At 35.0% G+C, this 22,857-nt stretch overlaps 2 protein-coding genes across 4 annotated transcripts; both read right to left on the minus strand.

Moving 5' to 3' along the window:
- Window positions 1–77: 77 nt before the first annotated feature.
- Window positions 78–13,477, minus strand: LOC108457099 (formin-like protein 20). 2 transcript variants are annotated; one of them, XM_017755945.2, is made up of 20 exons: window positions 13,109–13,477; window positions 12,498–12,615; window positions 10,954–11,657; window positions 10,651–10,872; window positions 8,205–10,573; window positions 7,916–8,036; window positions 7,592–7,663; window positions 6,734–6,832; window positions 6,361–6,402; window positions 5,666–5,746; window positions 5,491–5,541; window positions 5,312–5,393; window positions 4,471–4,565; window positions 3,832–3,903; window positions 3,577–3,693; window positions 3,072–3,140; window positions 2,207–2,273; window positions 1,791–1,975; window positions 1,115–1,335; window positions 78–1,033 (listed from the first exon to the last, which is right to left on the minus strand). In XM_017755945.2, exons 2-18 carry the CDS (start codon window positions 12,568–12,570, stop codon window positions 1,851–1,853), a joined length of 4,461 nt encoding a protein of 1,486 aa, XP_017611434.1. In that variant the 5' UTR covers window positions 12,571–12,615; window positions 13,109–13,477; the 3' UTR covers window positions 78–1,033; window positions 1,115–1,335; window positions 1,791–1,850. The 2 variants fall into 2 exon arrangements, with proteins under 2 accessions (XP_017611434.1, XP_017611433.1); XM_017755944.2 differs by having other exon boundaries at window positions 12,498–13,477.
- Window positions 13,478–14,719: 1,242 nt separating this feature from the next.
- LOC108454294 (protein IMPAIRED IN BABA-INDUCED STERILITY 1-like) lies at window positions 14,720–21,802 on the minus strand. Of its 2 annotated transcripts, XM_017752710.2 has the most exons (10): window positions 20,709–21,802; window positions 19,694–19,978; window positions 19,181–19,498; window positions 18,733–18,960; window positions 18,093–18,190; window positions 17,492–17,579; window positions 17,136–17,400; window positions 16,864–17,003; window positions 15,835–15,967; window positions 14,720–15,114 (listed from the first exon to the last, which is right to left on the minus strand). In XM_017752710.2, exons 1-10 carry the CDS (start codon window positions 21,138–21,140, stop codon window positions 15,095–15,097), a joined length of 2,007 nt encoding a protein of 668 aa, XP_017608199.1. In that variant the 5' UTR covers window positions 21,141–21,802; the 3' UTR covers window positions 14,720–15,094. The 2 variants fall into 2 exon arrangements, with proteins under 2 accessions (XP_017608199.1, XP_017608198.1); XM_017752709.2 differs by having other exon boundaries at window positions 16,864–17,400.
- Between the last annotated feature and the right edge of the window lie 1,055 nt (window positions 21,803–22,857).

Here is a 22,857-nt window from a genome sequence, read left to right on the forward strand (position 1 = left end):
GACGCTATATTGATAATTATATTAGTAATTTGTAAAAATTAAATCAAATAAAAATTTTAGGTATAAAATTACACAAATCAAAAGTAACGTATAACATTACACATTAAACCAAATTTCATAATAATTTTTACAAGTTCTCAACTCCATTTAGTCACAGAAAAATTGAAGACAATTCCATGCTTTTCAAAATACATCTCACAATCCCAAAAAGGACCACTATGATAAACCCAAAATGCTAATATATACTAAAAATAAATAAAATACTATACCACGTAAAATCATTTTTAGAAAATAGAGATGAAACAAGCATTTGTCAAACCTGCCACCTCCACTATTTCAAATACATACATACATACATATTCCATTCGAAACAAATGGTACAAAGTTTGTATAACGGATCTAATTTTATCATTCTTGAATGAAAAAGTGAGAAAAAGGATAGAAGGAACAAAGAATTTCATGAATTACTTGTTGATTAAGGAATCAAATCAAATGAATGAAAGAAAGAAATTGAAATAAAGAACCAAAGAGCTATTTTACAATTAGGCTAAGAAAAAAAAAAGCCCATCTTCTAATTTCTTTATCTCTAGACCCTAATAACATATACAACCTCCTCTATTCGATGGGCTAATGTTAAAGGGGGGGGGGGGGGGGACTCAATTTTCATGAATGAAAAAGGAAGAAAGATTGTATTACAAGGAACTGAATTCTATTGTAGGTGGATGGTTAGAACTTTTGTACATGATACGAAATACAATCCCACATGGCATGGACTCGGCCCTTGCATGCCGAAAAAAATGGGTTGAGATCCTATTCATTAATGGACATTAATGGAGGAGAGCCGAACTAAAGAAAAAAAGGAACATGCTAAATGAAAGGCGGACATTGAAAATAAAACCGCTCTTATCATAGTGAGAAGTGTTAGATTGGCTACACTGACCTTGATAACTTGCATTTAGAGAACCTCTAATTACTTTGTTCTGATTGTAACTTGGTGATCAGAGATGTCGCATTGCATTGTTATTGTGGTTAACTGCAATGGATATTGACAGTGAGAAGAGATGAAACAATCAAATAACATTCGCAAGAGAAGTTTGGTTCATCTGACATTTACCGAGTAATGGGGTTGAACACTTCCCATAAAAATTGTTTCCTGAAGCCTCATGCGCAGAGTTCAACTCCGGCAAAGGCACCAGGACATGGCCCTTGCCTCGTATATGACATCTCTGAAGGGATAAAATTGCACCAACACCAGAGAATTGGAGGCATATCCTGCCATCCAGTCAAAATTCGAGGCTTGAAGCTCAATTCGAGTTCCTCAAAAGCAGCATTTTCCTGTCATTCAATTAAACTCATCAGTACTAAGAAGCAATCAAGCCAAGCGAAGCTCAAATCAACTCAAAATTTGAAGCTCGAACCAAGTTTGATTCGAGCACAATTCAAGATAAAAAATTCAACTACTCAAACTCGGTTGAATAGGCTCAATTAGGCTCATTTTTCAAGAAATAAATCAGCTCAATTCTTAACTTTAGACTTAATCATATTTACTCGAGTTCGAATTCAGATTTAAAATTTTCGAAACTACTTTAAAATAAAGAGCTCGATTAGGTTAGAAAGCTACTCAAGTTATGTACATAAATATGCGAACTCAAGTCACTCAATAGCTTGAGCTCAACTCGACAATGACTGAAAGGCATTTGAGTTTTATTGAGCCTAACCTATATATCATACGGGCATAAGTCCTGTTTACAATCAGCACATACACATATAAGCTTGTAGGAGCATATTACCTTGTGGGAATAGGGATATTGATCCTCAGATATTTTGAAATCTTCTTTACAAGGACTGATTCACTTAGCAGCCTTCTCCATTTCAGCATCCTTCAAAGCTTTTTTCTTCTCCAATTCATCCTGCTTCACATTCTCTTCCAATGCTTTTTGAAACAATTTCACAAATTTTAAAATTGTTACGGTAACTGCATTTGTCAAACACACAGCATCAGGATCCTGGAATCATCAGTTCAACTTGAAATCACCAAATAAAACCATTTATACTGTGAGGGAACGTGTTGATTTTAGATTGAAATAAATACAATTCTAACTAGCTATGTTACTTATGAGCTCAAGTGCGAACATGGGATACACATATGTGTCCTAAAATAGGTATAAGCTTTTCCATGTATAGAAGGTATGGATCCACAATGTACCTTGCTCAAATGGGCATCGGGCAGGATCCTCACCGAAATAGAGTGCAAGTGCATCCGCATTTCTACCCTGTCCACCAAAAAGATATTATATATATCAATGATTGATGACTAGACCTGTTCATGAGCCGGGTTATCTGTTCAAGCCCGAAGGCAAGCTCGAAATTTGGGAGGGTTTAGGCAAAAAAATATTAGACCCGTTTAAAATATGGGGTGGGCTTGGGCTTGAACATTCAAGACCTGAACTTAGCCCAGCCCGCTTTTAAGTTTGTAATGTTTTATATCATATAATTTATAGCACATAAAAATTAAATCTATAGTAATATATAATACTATTATAAAATAAACATTAAAAAATGTTAAGATAACTAAATATAAAATATTAAAAAAATATATAAAATCATTAAATATTAAATTTAAGATAATATAAATATAAATTTTTAATTTTTTAAAAAAATAATGAGCGGACCTAAAATGGGTTTGGGTTAGTTATTTACAAATACGGGCGAGCTTGGGCAAAATTTTAGGCCCAAATTTTGGACCGGGCTGGGCTTGATCAAGAATAAAGTGTGTTAATATCATGCCTAGACCCAACCCGAACCCGGCCCAAAAACATCTCTATTGATGACATAATCAAAAGAGTCAGATAACATCAGAGTATGTTACTCGGACTCAAGTTTGAATCTTGGAAATGGGGTATCTTCCCGACATGGGTATGTTCAAATTCTTCCAAGTTATCCATCTATTTGGAGGGTTCTTGGAAGATCGTATCTGTTAGAAATGGATGCTTTAAGAAAAAACGAGGAGTCTGAGCAACGTAGACATTAGATGAAGTATCAAAGAAAACGTCAAACATTTGGCAAATTACCACCACAGTGTATAGATTTTGCAGGGATCCTGCCTCTGTTTCAGCCACAGTAGTGAAATCCTTTAATGTCTATTTAAAAAAAAAAAAAATGTTAGAACAATGACAGTATTCCCTTGGTAAATAAAGTAGATGATAGTGGTTGGTGTAGGTCATAAGGCTATAACAAATGTTCACTTCATTGCATGAGAAAATGAGAATCAACGAATCCAATGTAACTGAATAAACCCATATGTTTGTCGGATTCGGTAATGAGTGCCAGGTAAGGTTTTATTTTCAACACAGATATGCTTTTTTTTTTTTTTATATATTTGGATATGATCATACTCTTTTACCTATGTCTAAATATATTTTGGATACAAGAGTCGAACAGAAACACTTTAGGGAAAATAAAGAATCAGTGTAACATAGGAATAAAATACTTGACAAGTGGTCAAACACACTGAAGAATGCAACAAATGTTCAATATGAATGTTGAAGAATAAAGAGCAGTGAAACAACAATGTACCTCCCGGAAACCTTCAGACACAGGACCATCATCTTCTGAGGCAGCCAGCTCCTGCTTAACCTTTTCTAATCCCTTAATTATAGCTTGCATTTCTTCTGCTAAATATTTTAATTGTACCTGAGGACAGAAGGCTTAAAACTCAACATACTGTTACCAACAAGAGTTGGACAAGGATAATTTTAAGAGGAATGAAAGTTTCAGAATAACATAGGTTAACAAACTACAAATTTCATATGCTAAAGGACTAATGGAAACCTTAGATGCAGCCTCAAGGCTGACCAAGTCCAACTGAAATTCAAGAAGTTCTGGTGCCCTGGTAGCTAGGACCTGAGCCACAATAAAACACAGCTGATATCAATCCAAATTGACGGTTCGTTTTTGCATCAGAAACAAGTGACTAGAATTAAAATAACATATAAAGTAGGTGTAAAACATAATTCAGTCAAAGGGTTTGTAACGGGATCAGTGGGTGGGTGGATTTTTGTCGGTCCTGCCTTTGACCAACCTATAAATATTTCCACCTGATACTTGCCCTGAACTTGAACTTAACTTTAGGCTCTAGCACTTGGACCCGACCTCAAACTGCCCCACCTCAAAACTTAAGTTCTATTTTCAAAAATCTACCAACTAAATCAAATACATACTACAAAGTCCAGTAAACACTAACAAACTATATATGAAACTAAAAGTGTGATGTATAGATTTTGTCTAAACTGCCCTTGACTCAACCCTAAAACTTTCAATCCCTGAAACCAATTTTCAAGAAAGAAAAAAACCTATAGGGTGGGGTCAAGCTGGGATCTAATGGGCTCAAGTTATTCTCTAAACTCAAATCTTACAAGAAAAACGACCTTAATAACACCAAAGAGGAAGAAGGAAATAAAATTACCAAACCTTGCAAAGGTAATGCATTAGTGTCATCCTGCTATTAGAAGCACGTGTCTCTGAGAGCTTTAGAAGACTGTCCAACTTAAATCCAACAGCAGAACCTGTATTATAAGAATAATTTTGAAAATATTAAAGGAACACACGTCCTTACGAATCACATTGCTCAAGCACCCTTTTTCCAACTCATATTTAACAGGTATGGTGGCATGATATGTGTCGAACACATATCCGTATCCGCTAACGTAGCTTACTAGAATCTGATAGCAACCATCCTAAATGAAAAGAATACTTCAAACATTGAATCTGTTACTCCAGGACTACACATAACACAAGGTTTCCACTTTCCAGTTTAAGAAATACTGCTCAAAATATGTGACTTAACCTCACCCGGAAGAGTCTAGATAATAATCAAAGTAATACATCATATGTGGTTTAGCTAGTAAATCTCTTCTCCTGTGCTAGGAGTCAAAAATGAGTGTCAAATACGATTATATATATGACACAAGTATGTTTAGTATTTTCAAAGTTCTTTCATATATTTGGAGGGTGTTTTTAGGGGAATATCTCCACACTCTTAAGTGAATATGTGTCAAAAGCATGTACTTCAAGCAAAACAAAGAGTGAGAACAACATAGCTCTTACACGGGTATGTTTAAATTTTTTTTTCAAGATCTTCATTTATTTGGAGTCTTTAAGGATCATATCCACAAGCTCATGCCTGGATATGCATTGGATACAGGTTTGGACACAAGTACATAAAATAATTAAAAAAACATGGAGAGTCAGAGCATCATAGGTTCTAGCATAGAAAACTGAAGCAAAAAGGAAAATTGAATATATAATTTACCCCTTGCAGTTCCTTGATTCAATGTATTTCCCAGACAAAGGATTTTCTTCATGATCTCCTTCAATTTACGGGAATTTCGAACCTAAATTAAGCAATACAAAAGTAGTAAAGAGAATTACGAAATACGAACAAATAAATAAAAACCACTCTTAAGTCAATTCAGCAATATTATGATATACCTCTTCACATGCAGAATTTACAATGTTTAAGCTCTTTTTAAATTCAGAAATCTGCAAAATACAAGTAAAACAGGTGATTAAACAAATCAAAAGGGGAAAAAAGAAAGAAATAGATTAATTATTCAACAATCATGTAAATTATCAAATCAGAATATCCATGGAGATTCTGCCAAACCTGAGTGTTGAACTGAATTTTGAAAGAAAACACTCTTAATTTTGCCTCTACTCGTGGCACTTTCATCAGCTCCAGAAAGAACTGAACTTGAAAAATCAAAAGCTAGTCAATTTGAAGTTTTTGCAAACATGGATCGAACAAAGGTTTACAGGAAAAGCATCCAGAAAATAACAGTATAGGCCAGGTTCTTATAAGTTCAGGCTGGTCTGAATTGATATTTAAGAACAAAAATATATAAATATTTATATAAAAACAAATTTTTAGTATTTTATTATTTTATGAATGGTGAGTGAGGCCTGCAAACTTGATCAATAATCAAACCTGAAAAAAGTGACCTACATCACTAAACTTGAGGGCAACAATTTTAATTGTAAGCACAGTCATGAATAATGCTGTATTTTCTCAATGAAGCCACTAATGATGTTATTATATACTTATGAAGAACATAAAGAAAACCCTTAGAAAAAGTTAAACTTACTTATGTCGGATATACACACAAACCCGAATACAAATAACATAGTATAAAATGGTCAAATTTTTAAAAAAATCAAAGACAAGACAAATTAGTTTTCAAAAGTTTGCTTGTAACATGTTAATGTTAATGCAATATTCTACCAATTTACTAAGGTAAGAAAGTTATCAAGTATAATGAGTTACAACATTAGAATATATGTTTTAGAGAAAATTTTGCGTACCTGTTCGCACTTCCCTAGGGTCTCCTTGTCACCAGTGTACCCCTGAAAAATTACGGACATTGACTCACACTACAGAAGACAAACTTGTAATGGTAAATGGATATCTACACACACATATATAGATAAAACCAATGCTAAATTTTTATTTTTTTTTGTTGCTCCAATTCTTCTTTTTTATTTATTTTTAGTAGTCGTGTTTGACACTTATGTCTGACATATATCAGGATGAGTAAGGGAATATGACCTCCAAATATATGAAAAACTTCAAAACAAATTGAAGATACTTATATCGGACACATATCTCTACCCGACTCTCATTCCGGAGTCCGAATGACATAGTGTATTTCTATATGTATGTGTGGTAAGGCTTCACCTTGACAAGTTCCATCTCATCTTTATTTGGACAAAATTTTATGAGATTTTCCACTTGATCAGCATCTAATACTGAATCATCCAAAGCTAGCACCGCAGCCTGAGAAAATACATGAAGCCTTATACGGTTACTAAACAAATAAACCTGACAACCTTCAGTTAAAACTAAGGAGAAGTTAAAAGGAAAACAAAGGAAGAGAGAATTTCCAAGAAAAACATCGAGAAAATCTAAAATCAATTTGAAACTGTATCCAGTTCCAGTTTGGTTCAATTCAATTTCTAAGTAGTTAAATATATTTGATTCGATTCAATTTTTCAATTCATAAGTTTAGAAGCTGCAATTATTCGAACTGACCTAAATATATTAGTGAAAAAAAACTTTAAGAAAATACTTTTTTTTTAATAAAAAAAATTATTTGTTCACATTAGTTTAGTTATCTGTAGTCTTTAGTTTCAGTTCAATTTCTAGAAAACCAGAATACTGCACATGAACCATAAGCCTTTATTTTTCCTAGAACTGAACCGTTATGACCTTATAAAAAGGGAATCAATAATCTAATTTCCCCAATGCATCCCACAAATTCAGTCAGATATAGAGTGAGATGCTAAGATTAGCACTACACAAGAAAAATCGGTTGAAAAGCCACTGGCCCAAGGAAAAGACATCTCTGGCACTTAATTGCAACCATCATCAAAACAACACGAGAAAAATAACCTTGTTATGCTCTTCATACATATTATGGAGAAAACTTCTATGTTTAAAGTCCACATCTATATAAATGAGAACACCATACACACTTCCTCTAGTTCTGTTAAAAAAGACCTAATAAATGCAAGAGCATGACCATATCCAGCATACCATCATATCAGAGAGAGGCATTTTAACTTTAGTGAGCATAATTTCGGTGTTATTAGCCCTCTTCAAGTCAACCTACAGTGTAATAAACAAAATTTGTTAGTAATAGTCATAAGATCTAGATAGTTTATAAATGAATAAAACTATTTAATAAATTCTTAGAAAGATATCGTTTACAACATGTCATAAAATTACAAAACCTTGAGTTCGAAGAGTGCAAACCTTGTATTCATTAAAGCATGTTATGTGATTCAAGAAATAGTATCATAATTGCCTATATAAAACATAGATGTCTAGGGTTTATTATAAAATGCGATTCCAGATTACCAGATGGACTACGTCAGGTTTTGATCCAGCTGCCTTGGATTTCCCTGCAGATTTAGCAGCAGGTTTAGGAACAACTGCAGAGAAAAGAGTCTCAAGCTCTGACACATCAATTTCTGCCGATCTGAGAGAAAGAAGGCAATGTCAGCAAATATTTATAGGAAAATATCAGTATAAAAGTGTAATGCCAACATGTGATCCCACGGAATTTTAGCTTAAATATTTAGTCATAAATTATCACTTATGACAATGTACTATAGAAAAACTAAATCATTAAAAGAAGACAAAATACATTTGAATCTCTCCAAGTCTTTGCAATTCATCCCATAAGCTTCCTTGCATTGCCCTTGTAACCTTGCTCCAATGTAATGGCTTTAAAGAAGATCTTTTTGGTGCTGCACCAGCTCCTCGTCCACGCCCTCTTCCTTTCATGTCAGCTGCTTTGCCACCCAACGGTGGAGGTGGAGGAGGTCCAACACCAGGAGCTCCAGGTGGAGGTGGAGGTCCAGGAGCTCCAGGTGGAGGTGGAGGTCCTGGAGCTCGACCTCCAGGAGGTGGTGGTGGAGGTGGTGCGCCAGCCATAGGAGGTGGTGGGGGTGGGGCTCCAAATGGGGGAGGAGGTGGAGGTGGGGCACTAGACATTGGGGGTGGTGGTGGAGGTGGTGGTGAAGTAGAAGAAAGAGAAGGCAATGGTGGTGGCAGAGGTGGGGGTGGAGAAGGTGAAGCCCCAGGTGGAGGTGTCGGAGCTCCAAGGGTAGGTGGAGGTGGGGGCGGTGCTCCACATGATGCAGTAGGTGGAGTTGTCATTCCATGCGCCGGAGGAGAGGCGTCAAATTCTGAAGGAGCTAGGGCACCAGACGTTGAAGGGGGTGGTGGTGGTGGTGGAGGAGAAGATCCAAGAGGAGGCATTGATGGTGATAAAGGTGGGAAAGCTCCATTTTGAGGAGGCAAAGGAGAAGAAGGGGGTGGTGAAGCTCCATCTTTAGTAGGCGGTAGTGGTGGCGGCGAAGTACCATGTCCAGTAGGCAGCGATGATGGTGGGAGAGATAGAGATGAAGCTTCAGGAAATGGAGAGCGTGAGGGAGGAGAAGCTGATTGCATTCCATGGATAAATGCTAGAGCCATAGCAATTTGAATTGGTGTGGTGGGAGGGGGAGGGCGAAAGTTGCCAGGTTCCCATGTGGTGGTAAGGGGATGACTAAAATTACGAAGTGTTGATGTGGAGCGAGATGGAGAACAAAGTTGACTAAGTTTTGATATGCCTTTTGAAGAGCTAGCAAGAGTTGCGGATAGAAGAGAAGGTGGAATATGCCGTATAGTACGGGCAGTTGAAGACTGGGCCTTCCATGGTGGTGGAGGTAGTGGAGGTGGTGGAGGAACCACCAGTGCATTAGTCTGGTTATTCAAGATATCAGGAGATGCTGATGTCGTTTGTGAAACCATTCCAACATTTTGTACATTTTTTGCTCGATTGTGTGGAAGGGGAGGTGGAGGTGGTACTGCACGTGATATTCTAGTAATGGCATTTCCAATAGCTGCCATGAAAGGTCGTGCTAGGGGTAGTCTACATGTTGCCTTTTTCTGAACAGGCCGTGAAACCAACGAAGAAGATCTGGGTGGGGGTGGAGGAGGAAGTGGTGTTGTTGGTGTGCAGGGTGATGGTGGAGATAGAGTGCTAGATGGAATAGACACCGATTGCTGCAAACCAGGGGTAAATGTTGGAACTATTGGAGTTGTAGAAACTTCTGTTTGGGAATCTAAAGGCCCTGTAAGGTCAGCCTTCTGACTTCCTAGCTCAAATGAAACATCATTTGAAAGCACAGCTGCATTAGAGCCCTCTAGATTGGCGCCTGAATTAGATTCCTCTAAAGCTAGACCACTGGAAAGTGTAGGCAATGCAGTTGAAGAGCCTTTGTTAGAAGGGATCAACTGAGATACAACACTTGGCTTTGCCTGCCTTGCAAGAAAGCCTTGAGATACTAATTGGTTGCTATTTGGCTTCACCATAACAGAATCTGAAGTTGATTCTGAGCCCATCCCAGCCTTTTTCTCTAAAGCAGGCAATACTTCCTCAAAGTTAGGCTTGGAAACCACAGGTTCCAACGTTTGCTGCAACACTTTAGATTCCAAATTCTTCAGTTGAATGGTGTCTTCTTTGTGACCCTTATCTTGGATCACTTCTGGCTTTCCAAGCACATCTGTCATTTCCTTTGTTTCTCTTTGTTTCAGCATGTCAACAGTAAATACTGATGGATCGACCTGATTGTCTCCATTATCACCAACTATTTCTTTCACTGCATTAGTACCATAATCCATCTTCTTATCTATACTGTAATTCACATCATCCACAAATAAGCCCTTCACCATATCCATACTAGAATCAACATTGGCATCATGTTTGAGTTTCCCGTCATCTGACACCCAACCTTTGTTTGTAAGACCATTTGCATCCTCCCACAACATATCTTTCTGCTCGGGCTTGTCATGAGCTAATGGACTCTCATCATCCACCATTGCTTCTGGTGCATCGACTGCATTGCTAAAGATCTCTTGCACCTCAAAGTATTCCTCCTTTGAAACACTTTCTATCTCATTTTCATCTCCAGTTGCAAAAACTCCAGTGGTAGTAGGGATGACGGCATTAGGGTCCATAAAAAGTACCTGATACAGATATGAATATGCATTCAACTCCTACAGTCTAGAAAAGAAAAACTAACAGAATTATAATTTAAACCTACCTCGAGTCTGAAGTCCTTTGGAAATTGATACTTGACATCCCACAACTTATCAACTTCGTTGCTGTAAAACATCAAAATATTTCCTTGAACAAACGCTGTGTGAAACATGACTCTAAATAGCATTTCTTCACATACCAAATCTTCATTCAAATGGATGCACTCAAGCACAACATCCCCTTGAATGTGGCAATGAATATCTATTTTCACCAATGCACACTCTTCCTGTAGATAAACCTAATTAGAACATCCCAATTTTTTGGTTAATTTATCTTTCTAGTTTCAATTGTTTGACTTAGGCATCACCTTTCGGTAGTAAGGAATTTGTGCTTTTGTCTTTGCATTTGAAAACAGAAGCTTGGAACTTCTATTATTCCGTGCTTTCGGGTCCTGTCCGTAAACTCGTATAACTGGCCTGCACCCTTTCCCCCCTTCAAAAGTCGGAAGCACTCTAAGAATCAGGCAATCCATAAATAGAGGTGTGTCTAAGGGAGGCCACTTAGAACCCAAGTTTCTTCTAGAAATATACTGGAGATACCTCAACTGGGATGGCTGAGGGTTCAAAGGAGACAGAAGCTGAAGAAGGATCTTAGGAGCTTGCTTATAGACCATGTCAAGAGTTTTCTGCTCGTCACTGTACTGTTTTCGATATAATAAAAGACTAGCCAGCATGAAAGCGAGTATAGGCCATCCACCTCTTTCACAGTGCATCAAAAGCACATTTTGTTGTCCTTGCAATGACAACCAGCTTTCACTCGATCGAAGGAAGTAATGAATCATTTCAAGTGGTAACAGTGGACATCCCTCATATTGCCGTGGGTAATCCATAACAGTCATTTCATACTGAGATAAAATGTCTGATATTTGGCTTGGCCTCTCCCCTTCCTTGAAATTAAACACCATGAAAGAAGATTCAGGAAAGTGGTCATTTAGCTGTCCCACAATCCGAGACATATAAACCTTGTACCCATCTTCGTCCAATACATCCGTGGAGAAACAACAGTCAAATACTGCAAAACAAACAGCAGAAAAGTCAAATCAAATTTCCAACACTTAATAATCACATGCCTCTAAATGAAATATGATCTTCATAACTGTGTTCTTAGATAAGTCTCAACATTATACATGAAATGTACAATATGATAATTTTTGATTTTTTCTACAACTGTGTACATGAAACTTTGGCTTTAGTTCAGCTTTCGTAAACCACTAATATCGTATGCATGCACATAATATTTATCCAACGTAAAAACAACTGATTTATTTGGTTTCTTAAACTTGTACAATTGAATCAAAACTCAAGTTTCATGTGTATGATTGCACTAAATCAAAGTTCATATACCTTATTATACATTATACATTGGATTAAAGTTCATATGTAATTTTGAGAATTATCCTTTATAGTTTCAAACAGAAACATTTATATTAAAATTGTATCAAAAACTTTTATGCATTGCTAAGAAAGAGAGAATAAACAGTTACTAAGCTCCAAATGATCTAAGAAAGTTCAAAGGCAAATGTATTCAGCTATTCAAGGTAACTACAATATCACGCCCTCTTTCAAGCTCATCTTCCAAACAACAATGAAAATAAACAAAGCTAAAATTACTTCGTTCCTTAGTTGTAATAAATTAGTCCAAGATTAATAAACAAAACCCTAAAAATCAAGAAATTAAGCAGTCATTGTCCACAGAATTAACATTAAACCCAAAAAATCGAGCTAAGAATTCCGAAAATAAATATTCCCAAACAGAATCATGGAATTCAAAATACTTCTCGAATGAAGATGATTTCGACATTTTAAGCTAAATTAAACAATGAAGTAAAGGAAAAAAAAAAAGGAAGATTACCGTAAATACGTTCGGAAATCTCGAGAAGTCGTTCCTGCGGTTTCCGGTAAAAAATGCGTTTGAACAGCGCCATCTAATGGCGCTGTTTCTCCCCTAATGGGATCCAAAACCCTATTACCTACAACCAGATCACATTTTTAATTTGATCCTCAGCTTCTTTCAACAAAATAGAACAAAAAAAAAAAACAAGGATTTCAAATTCGAATCAAATTCGATTACGAATTGTGTTCCTCATCAACATTTGATTCCATTCCAAAGTAAAATCAAACAAAAATTTTCCGTCGGTCCGCTCTGCAATCTCAAATTATTCAATTTACTAAAAATTTCTTTGCCAAATTGCAAAACGGAACGGTAACAAAAATATATATAGACAGATAAAAGAGAAATAAAGGAAAATCTTAAAAACAAAAAATTTAGCTGAAAATTTAAGAAATTAAATTATGTAAATTAGATATTTTGATTCCCCGTCTTTTATTAGAATCAAATAAGGATAGGCGTTCTGTTTTTTTCTTTTTCTTTTTTGATCCAACTCATTAGATTTTTAATTTTAACTAAAAATCAACGCCGATTAACTTCCTTGAACCGCCAACTTTCCAAATCTGACAACGTACATGATTAACAGCTGATATTATCCAGTAATCTCAAAATCCGATCGCCATTTGTCGTGATGCTACGCATTGTACTTGAAAAGAAAATTCCAGCCTGTTTTTTATATGAAAATTGATAGCGCCGCGCAAATCCCTTAGCATTGACAATGTGACCGCCGTTTCACAAACTAAACTAGAAAACTCCTCTAACGACAATCACAGTCAGCCTACGTGACTCTTCTCGATACGTTTCCTACTGTTAAATTACTTAAGAAGTCCCTGTATTATAGGGATTGGATCAAATTAGTCCTTTGTTATTAAATAAATCAATTTAATCCCTATGCAGTAAATATGAGCTCTATCATAATTTAATATTATTTTATTCTTTTTAATAGTGTAAAGATTAAATTAATTCATTTAATATTCAGTAATATACAGAACTATCTCTCAAATACATTCATCTATTTCCTACAATACCATATAATCGAATCAAGTCTAACTGAACAAAATACTTACAAGCTCGAGTTTATTTTGAATTTTAAAATTTATGTTTCATTCAAACTCAATTACATATCAATTTTAAGTTCGAGCTTAAGTTTCTCAAATTCAAATTCAATTAAATTTATTTATCAATTTTCGTAAACCATTTAAATCTAGTTCAAACTCTCTTTATATTATAAAAATAAAATTGTAATTTCATAATATAAAAATCTATTAAAATGAAAATTTCACTATTACACTCGTAAGAATAAAGTATTACTGTGATTATATTAAACTTAATTAATAGTTCGAATTTAATTCAATAATTATCATCTCAATTTTTTTCAAAACCAACTTAAATAATTTACAAGTAATAATATTTCTTCTACGTGAATATTCGATTAAGTAAATCTTTTTCTTTATCAAATTAGAAATTTAACTCTCGAGTTCCAATCTAACTAAACAATTCAATCTTCTTAAGAAAAAATTAAAATTAAAATAATTAAGAAAAATAATAAAACACAAATAAATAAATAAGAAAATTTGTCTTAAAAAATGACTATCATTGCACAAATCAATTAAATTAAGTAAAAACGAAATAAAAGAACCTAAAATTGGGTTTAACAAGCTCTAACACATAATTTAAAAAAAATTTATTAACAACCCAAAATTAATTAAAAGTAAAAAAAACCTGATTTTTCTATTTTTTCACCAAATTTTCCCATTTTTCCCCGGTTCTAACCGGTTCACTAATTTTTAAATCCAAAATATATGATCGAACCAACTCTTGATCTGCCTTTTCAAACACCGGTCCTATAACTTATCCAAAATCATTCATTTAAGTCCTAAAAAAATATTAACATAATTTTTAGCCCCTAAAATTGACAATTATGTTCACTTTGATGCCTAAACTTAATAACTTGATTCATTTTGATCCCAAAACTTGAATTCCATCCAAATTTTAATGATGTGACATAATATCAAAGTATCAAATCATAAAACTTTTGCATTTTCCAAGTTTAAGAACCAAAATGAACCTAGTTGTAAAGCTCATGTACCAAAATGGACAGAAAAAATATAAGTAACACAAAGTGGACCTAATTGCAAAGTCTAGGGGCCAAAAATTACATTTACCCCCCAAAGTGAACAACAAAGTAACACTAAATAAGCCTTAATCATGATTTATAATATACAAAAGACTGCTTCTCTCAATCAATTGCTAATCCAAAAAAGTGAGCAGAAAACTTCAATTTAAAGGGAAAAAAAAAATCAATCATGGTCCTTTGCAAAAAAGAGACTTATTAGCATAGCTAACTATCCAGGGCCCTCATTTCCCTTTTTCTCTCACTTAAAAGCTCTATATGAACAGCTTTACCATACCATATTGCAGTTTCCCAGTTTTGTATTCACCATTTTTCTGTCTTTTTCAGACAAAATTCATGTTGATGATGTTGTTGGTATTATGATTCAAGGGCCAGGGCCTTTGCAGCAACTTATGGCTTTTTGCACTTGGGAATGTCTGAAGAATTATTACATCCCATGTTTTTTACCTGCAATGCAAAATATCCGTGTCCGACACCCATTCAACAGAAATCCAGACACGAGTTTAGGGATATGATCCACCAAGTACTTCTTGAATACATATAAAAAGGATAATGCAACATTTAGTCCCTGAACGTGGCACTTTGAGATTGTGCCACGTTATCACCTAAATTTTTTTATCAAAAAACTATCGTTTTTTAGGTGATGATGTGGCAAAATATCGGAGTGCCATATCATCACATGGACCAAAACTAGGAAAAGTCGTCAAGTTTCAGAACTAATGTGGACCAAAAAGAAGCTCAGAGACTAAGATGGAAAAAGGTGCCAAGTTTAGGGACTAAATGTTGTTTTATCCCTAAATAAAAATATTGAAAATATCAGCATTCGACACTAACATCCAAGTCAGAGCAACATAAGTAAATGAATGTTGGCTTCATAATCATTGTTCAACATCAACTCATAAATTTTAAGTACATACAACTTTCATCATTATTCAGATTCTATCTTATGGTTTGCTTTAAATGGTGTGTATTTAAGTCAACCATAAAGTGGTTTAAAACCAACAATAATTATCATCACTTTCTTCTTTTAATGGACCTAAATCAGTGGCATATAAATCTCAACCAATTTCATAAAGGCAGCAAACAACAATGGCAACAGAAATCATTTATATTAGATGAAAAGAGATTGGTAAAGAAAAGTTGTTTCAGTTTTTATTTCTCGCGTACCTCTTTGGAACCATGACTTCCGTATTGCTTGGCGAATCTGTCGTTCGTTTCGCTCCAACAGTTCGTCAACTCTATGTGATTGAGACAACAAGGGACCCGAGAACTCGACCTTTTCCCTTTCATCTTGGTAATCCTGTCACGAACAACATGAAAAATAAAGAGGACTACATTTACAAAAGTCACATTGTTCTCTGTGTGATAGGTATGAAAGGTAGTTTCCCGTTAAATTATGGAAATAAACCAATGCTTCCATTTATTTAAAATAACATTTTCAAAATCTATGTTACTCAGACTCTTCACTTTTCTTGAAGTAACTGTGTGCGGCGCTCATGTCCATGCATATACAGACATGGGTATAGGATATGACCCTCGAAAGACCTTTAAGTACACGGACAAACATCGTTTTTTTCTATACTAACATCCAACACTCACACTCGAGTATAGGTAACATAGTTCAAAATAGTCAATTATGCTTGCATGCCAGTTGCCATACTTGGCTGACGTAATGGGGTAAAAGTACCAAGAAGGCCCTTGTACTAAGAATTAGATTGCATTTTACCCCTTCTACTGAATAAATGGGCAAATTAGTCCCTATATATTAGATCAAAAAGCAAACTGGTCTTTCTATTAAAAATTTCATCCATTTCTGTTGTTAAAAATTGGTCCATGTACGTCAATATGAGGTACACGTGGCATGCCACTTGTCATTGTCTAATTATTCCGTCAACCACTCCAGTTTTTAACAATACAAATGGATGAAAATAAATTTTATAACAGAAAGGACCAATTTGCCCTTTAATCCAATGTACAAGAACTAGTTTGCTCATTTTTTTTAGTAGAAAGGGCAAAATACAATTCTGCTCCTAGTACAGGGGCCTACATGGCACTTTTACCGATGTAATGGATATCAATAAGGCCAAACATATAAACTTTTCAAGCTTCCAATTTATTCAAGTTCAATGCAGTAATCCAACAATGTCGAGAACAAAATTTTGATGTAATTTTGGGTTCTAATATTTACAGACATACCAAATTATTTCTCTTGGCCGCCATTTCTTCTCTTTGATAAAGTGCCAATGATAACTCTTGTGAGTGGTATTCGTCAGAAGCATCAAAGGAATCCGGTCGCTCAAACTGGCTCCACTGTTTTTGCATAGCATGCTTGGCAGCTTCATATAAATCATGGCCTTTAGAATCAGTTCGACCTCCATATATTACATCCCCGTTTTCATGTCGTTTTGAATCACAATTATTTCGTGTGTGTAACTGAGCAGAAGGTTCTAAGGAATTATAAAGGTGACCTCTTGATATAGATCTGCTGTGAGATCTTTTGGATGCATCGTCTTTTCGTCTTTTGGCCCACGCAAAGCCACTTGATGTAGAAACTTGTAATGGACCCGAGAAAGGAATATCACCTTGGGATGCATGCTTTGTATGAGCAGCTTCTTCGACTGAATCTGTAGATGGATTTGTCAATCCCTCAGTGATAGTAGCATTTCTTTGCTTCACTTTGTGCAAACGGTTACCATTAATTTTCTGAGAAGCTTGAGCTTGCGCAGCAGCATCCTGCATGTGAATGTCATACGGAAAATAAATTAGTTTTCCGGGTAACGATAAATACAAAAAGGGGGAAAAGGAAAAGAGAGAGATAACAGACCTCAACAGGTGCCAATTTAGTTATGCCGTGGGGTTTTCTTATCGGCTTTCTTGTTTCAGGCCCACGAACCCTTCCACTTATCTTTTTCCTGAGAATTCATCGCCAATGATGTCAAACGGTGTTAAGCGGTTAAGTATGTACATTAACAGTGAAACTTGCAGATGATAATCATTGTGTCAATTATTATAACATCATTAGTTTACATATTCTCTAAAACCTTGGCAAAAGAAGAAAATCATGTACACAAACATCGAGCATTTCCGTGTTGCATGGTAACAAATCATTCAATGTCAGTGGAGATTCCCAATAATTTGGGAAGCCGCCTTAAAAACTAAATGATATTATTTTCTTTTCAATATTTATCCGGCCGTATGAGCATTCAGGTGAGTACTAGCCTACTAGGTTCCGGCTTGTGCATGTAAATGATATGATACCTTCAAAAATACAAGGAATAATGGGAAAAGAATGGAACAAAAAATTGTGAAAATACAGAGTGGAATGTGACGGTATTCAATGCAGATGGCACGGACAAGGTTCCGGGTTCCACAAAAGCGATCTAAATTTTTGTCTTCATACACACATTTTTTAAGAAAATTCTCACCTCCTTGCCTCTTCACGATGTTTTGCATCTATCTCTTTGCTGGGTGGATAAACTGGCAAGCTCGATGGATCACATGCATAAGGCTTTGTCGTGAAATACTGAAAATTGTAAATTAAGAATCAGAATATTGCAAATGGCAGACAGACAAAAAATTAAGCTAATTTGAAGCATAAGATTTGCACAAAGCATGTGTATAGCATTGAATGTTGCAATCTACTTATAGGTGAGTTACATGACAATGGAACTTCGGCCTCTATATATATGGCTTATAGCTTTTTGATGGACGTGTAACATGGTATTAAAGCTCGGGTTATTTGTTGCCATACTATTTATTAATTACACACAGAACATAGCATGAATACCATCAGACACTTTTATTTTAGAAATCACCAAACATGCAGCCGAATGAAGCGAGAAAAGCATTTCTCATGTGCCTTGTCTATGTTGTACGAGACACAGTTTGTTTCAATTGTTGGAACTGGACCTAAATGTAAAAGTGTTTTAATTAACCTAAGTAATTATTTAAATTCAGCATTTGTGGAGGGCTAATATTCATGGTAGGGGGTGCTACACCTGAAGTCTATTAATATACATTAGATTCTTGATAATGGTGAACGATCATGGTGCCTGGCATAGTTACCTCTGAAGCAAGAGCTGAGGAAGCAGTCCCACGCTTGTACGGCTCGACTGAAAGCAAAGTTTCTATTAGATTCACAGCAGTTGCTGGTAAATCTTTAAAAGCTTCATGAAGACTACTATCATAAGGTTGTTGTGGTTTGAATACTGTGGCATGAGGAAGTCTCGATTTTTTCCAGTAATCATCGGGTGGGGAGCCGCAAAGCTTGAAAATTTTATGCAATTGTTCAACCTGGACAAGAACACCATAAACAAGAATTTATCTTTCGGTCCATCATCGATCGAAGTGAAGCAATAATCATCAAATGAAACGACTCTAACACAGTCGCAGTAGCAAACATTTTCGAAAGAAATACTCAATAAACAGACACATGGGACTGGCATTTTAAAAGATCCACAAATATTATTGAGACTCGTGTCAAAGTATGTACTTTAGCAGGGTGCTTGCTTACCTCTGTTCTCCCTTGCAGAATAGGTTTCCCAAGAAGAAGTTCAGCAAATACACAGCCAACACTCCAAAGATCCACAGCTGCAGTATAATCCGTAGAACCCAACAAAAGTTCCGGGGGACGGTACCATAAGGTTACAACACGACTTGTTAATGGTTGCCTGCGCCCAGAACCGTAAAAGTTCGCCAAACCAAAATCAGCCATCTTTAGGATTCCTTCATTATTCACAAGGAGATTTGATCCTTTAATGTCCCGGTGCATTATACCCCGCGAATGGCAGTGGTCGAGTCCAGATAACAGCTGCTTCATATAGCATTTAATCTACAAAACAAAATCATTTTCATTGTTAAACAGTACTTCACTACTTCTCACATCACAATGCATTCATCTTCGAGTTTTCAGGAAAAAGAAATAGATTTTGGTATTCCAAATACGATTTCAACATCAATGTGTTCGGTATGCATGACATCATAGAACATTAGACTAACCTTAGTCACAGAGGCAAAGGGAACGCACCTGCGAGTTGCTGAACTTGATGTCAGGACAAGACAAAAGTCCGGTGATATCGTGTTCCATGTACTCAAATACAAGGTATATGCTACACGACATTCGGGAAGTAATTATCCCATCCAATTTTATGATGTTTGGATGGTCAAGCCTCCGAAGAATCAGTATCTCTCTTGCCATGAATCGAACGCTCTCAGGCTCAAAATTGTCAAACCGCACCTTCTTTAGAGCAACTATACTTCCACTTTCAAGATCTCGAGCTCGGAACACAGTGCTATACGTACCTTGCCCTATCTGTTAAGACAATCGAAATTGTGCAAGATCATTATAAAAGTCAAACTGAGAAAAAAAAAAAAGAATAAACCATGTCCAACACACACACACATATGGCTAACTATGTGTGATCCTCCATATATATATATACACATTTTGGAAAAGTTCAAGGAAAAAAGATGAATAAACCGTATCCGACACACATACATGTATAGGTAAAAGCATCTCAAAATCCTCTGCATGCATGCATGCATACATACATACATACATATGCATAATATATGTACCTATAACCAATTCAGACACTGATATGAAATATGATTCTCCATAGATGAAAAGATTTAGGGAAAAAAATGAATAAACCATGTCGGACACATATTCATACATAGGTTAAAGGCATCACAAAATCCTCAGCATACATATAAAGAAGGCCTATGGTATATCAACAGTAGAAAAAAACTCACTCTAATCAATTACATGTACTAATTGCTGTAAATGCTTAGGTTCTTCTTGATTTCCAAAGGGCATATAAAGAGCAAGAATTGTTTGTAAATAATGAAAATTTACACTTAAAAGTAAGTTAAAAAAAAAAAAAAGAAACCAAAATTCCATGAAAGTGAAACTGTACACATCAAGAAAGCGACAAAATAAAAGCATTAAAGTGAAAAAAAAATTCAAAAACAAACAAGTTTTCTGACAAAAAATTTTGATAGAAAAATATGAAAACAGAAAATGAAAATTCCAAAATAACCTTCTCAAGTTTCTGATAAGAATCAGCTCTGAGTGGAACCCAACCATGGATAGCTTCCCCGGCGACGGCGCTAAGCCAAGCAGGCCATCCAGCTGCCACGTGTTCACCTTCTATATACTTTTGCAAATTCCCCAACCTCAAGCTCAGTGAGTCGGATCTCGAACTCGCCCGGCCCGACTCACCCAAGTCGCTCCCACTCAGTCCGAACCCACCTCCACCGAAATCACTCACACCCCCACTGTTACTACCATTCTTTTTCTTCTTCTTGCTCCCGCCGCTGCTCCGCTTCTTCTCGAACTCCGAGAACCCGATCCGGTACCGACCCGAATTGGTCCCTGAGCTACCGGCGGCAACCGCATTGTCACGTAAAGCGCCTGAGTGATCGAAAGCAGGCGTTACCGAAACTGTCTGCTTCGAACTCACACAACCCATCAATGGCTGTTGATTATGTGACAAAAAAAAAACAGAGATCCGAGACCTTCTTTCTGGGGTTTTTTCCTTCTTTGGCGCCAACCCGACCCGATTAAAGAATCAACAAAACAGTGGAGAAACTGAGTTGTGAACTGAATTTCAACCTTTCAGCTGCGCCCCACCTCTTCTTTCTTTCAAAGATAGAGCATCTTTGTTTTTTTTTGTACAAAAATGCATATATATATATATGTATATGTATATGTATATGTATATGTATTTTTTTTAGTAGCAACAATGGCCGAAGAAGATGAAAGGAGAAAGCACAGATTTTAATGGGGTTTTTTACAAACAAAAGAATCTGAAGCTACCGAAATCAACGGAAAGATTGAAATGGAAAAGAAAAAAAAAGTAAGTAAAAAAAAAACAGTTTTTCAAATGAAAATTTTGAGAAAATTAAATGGAAAATAAAAAAGAATAATACGTTCCCACCCTGCTTTATTGGGGAGTTTATATTCTTTGTTCATGTTTTCGTCTGTGAAAAAAAAAAAAAAAAGGGAAAAGTAATAAATAAATAAATAAAACTTTATTTTCGAACTCTGTTTTAATGGAATTTGTATGATTCTTTGTTCTTATTTGACCAAATAATTGCAGAAAAAAAAATTGCTGGCATACTATTACCTTACCAGTCCAGTGTTATCTTTTTTTATTAAGTATTTTATAAAATATTAATAAAAACCATAAATATTTATATCAACATTAATTATATACACCGAGGGTCGAAATAAAAACCTTTTTAATATAACCTACAAATAACTTTATTAATAAATTTTCTTTAATTTTTAATATAAATAAAACACACATTGTAGCTTTATAATTCATTTTTATGTGAGTAAAAAATATTTTTATATATAATTTATGATTAATTTTGTTGGATTTTTAATATATTTTTAATTTTATATTTGAAAGATATTTTGGTTTTATTTACTCAAGATGGTTGGGTTGTTGTTGACTAAATTAGGCCATTGTCTTTGATTTAATTTTTTTTTAATTTTAAATGTTGAACTAAGATCTACTTTACATATCTTTATTACTTTTTGTTGCAAATTGCATTTCACACTTTCAATTAAAAAAGTTTATTTTGTGGTTTTATTAAATATTATTAAGTTGAGAAATTCTTATCAATAATTTTTTAACTTTATAATTTTTATATTATTTTATATATTATAGATAAATATTATTTATATGATTATAATATTATTATTGTAAAATCGAATCAACTGTTGAACTGGTTTATTAGTTCAATTGGATGAACTATTTGTCAATAACATTGAATAAAAAATATTTAAAAATCCATAAATTGGTTCAATGTCGGTCTTTTTCCATTTTTTATTGATCCATGATGATTTATTACTTCATATATGATTTCATATCATTTGTTTAACTAATCAGATTACTCGATTTCCAATTCAATCAATCTGATCTAATTTTAACATCCCTTTATAACATGTCAATTTGTGTTTTTGTATTATATTTTTTAATTGAGATTGATTTTGAAGAATAATAATTGTTATGAGTTTTTTTTTTATTTTTCATATCGATTTTACGGTTCATATTCGAAATTTATGACTATACTCCTAACAATATTGTCTCAAATGTTCAAACATGCATTCTCTATTGGAGTGCAATGTGCCTTCACTCCACCCAATACTTTTTGGTAATTATTGTGATATTTATTTAA

This window comes from Gossypium arboreum, chromosome 9 (genome assembly GCF_025698485.1).
Source record: "Gossypium arboreum isolate Shixiya-1 chromosome 9, ASM2569848v2, whole genome shotgun sequence".
Lineage (NCBI taxonomy): Eukaryota > Viridiplantae > Streptophyta > Magnoliopsida > Malvales > Malvaceae > Gossypium > Gossypium arboreum.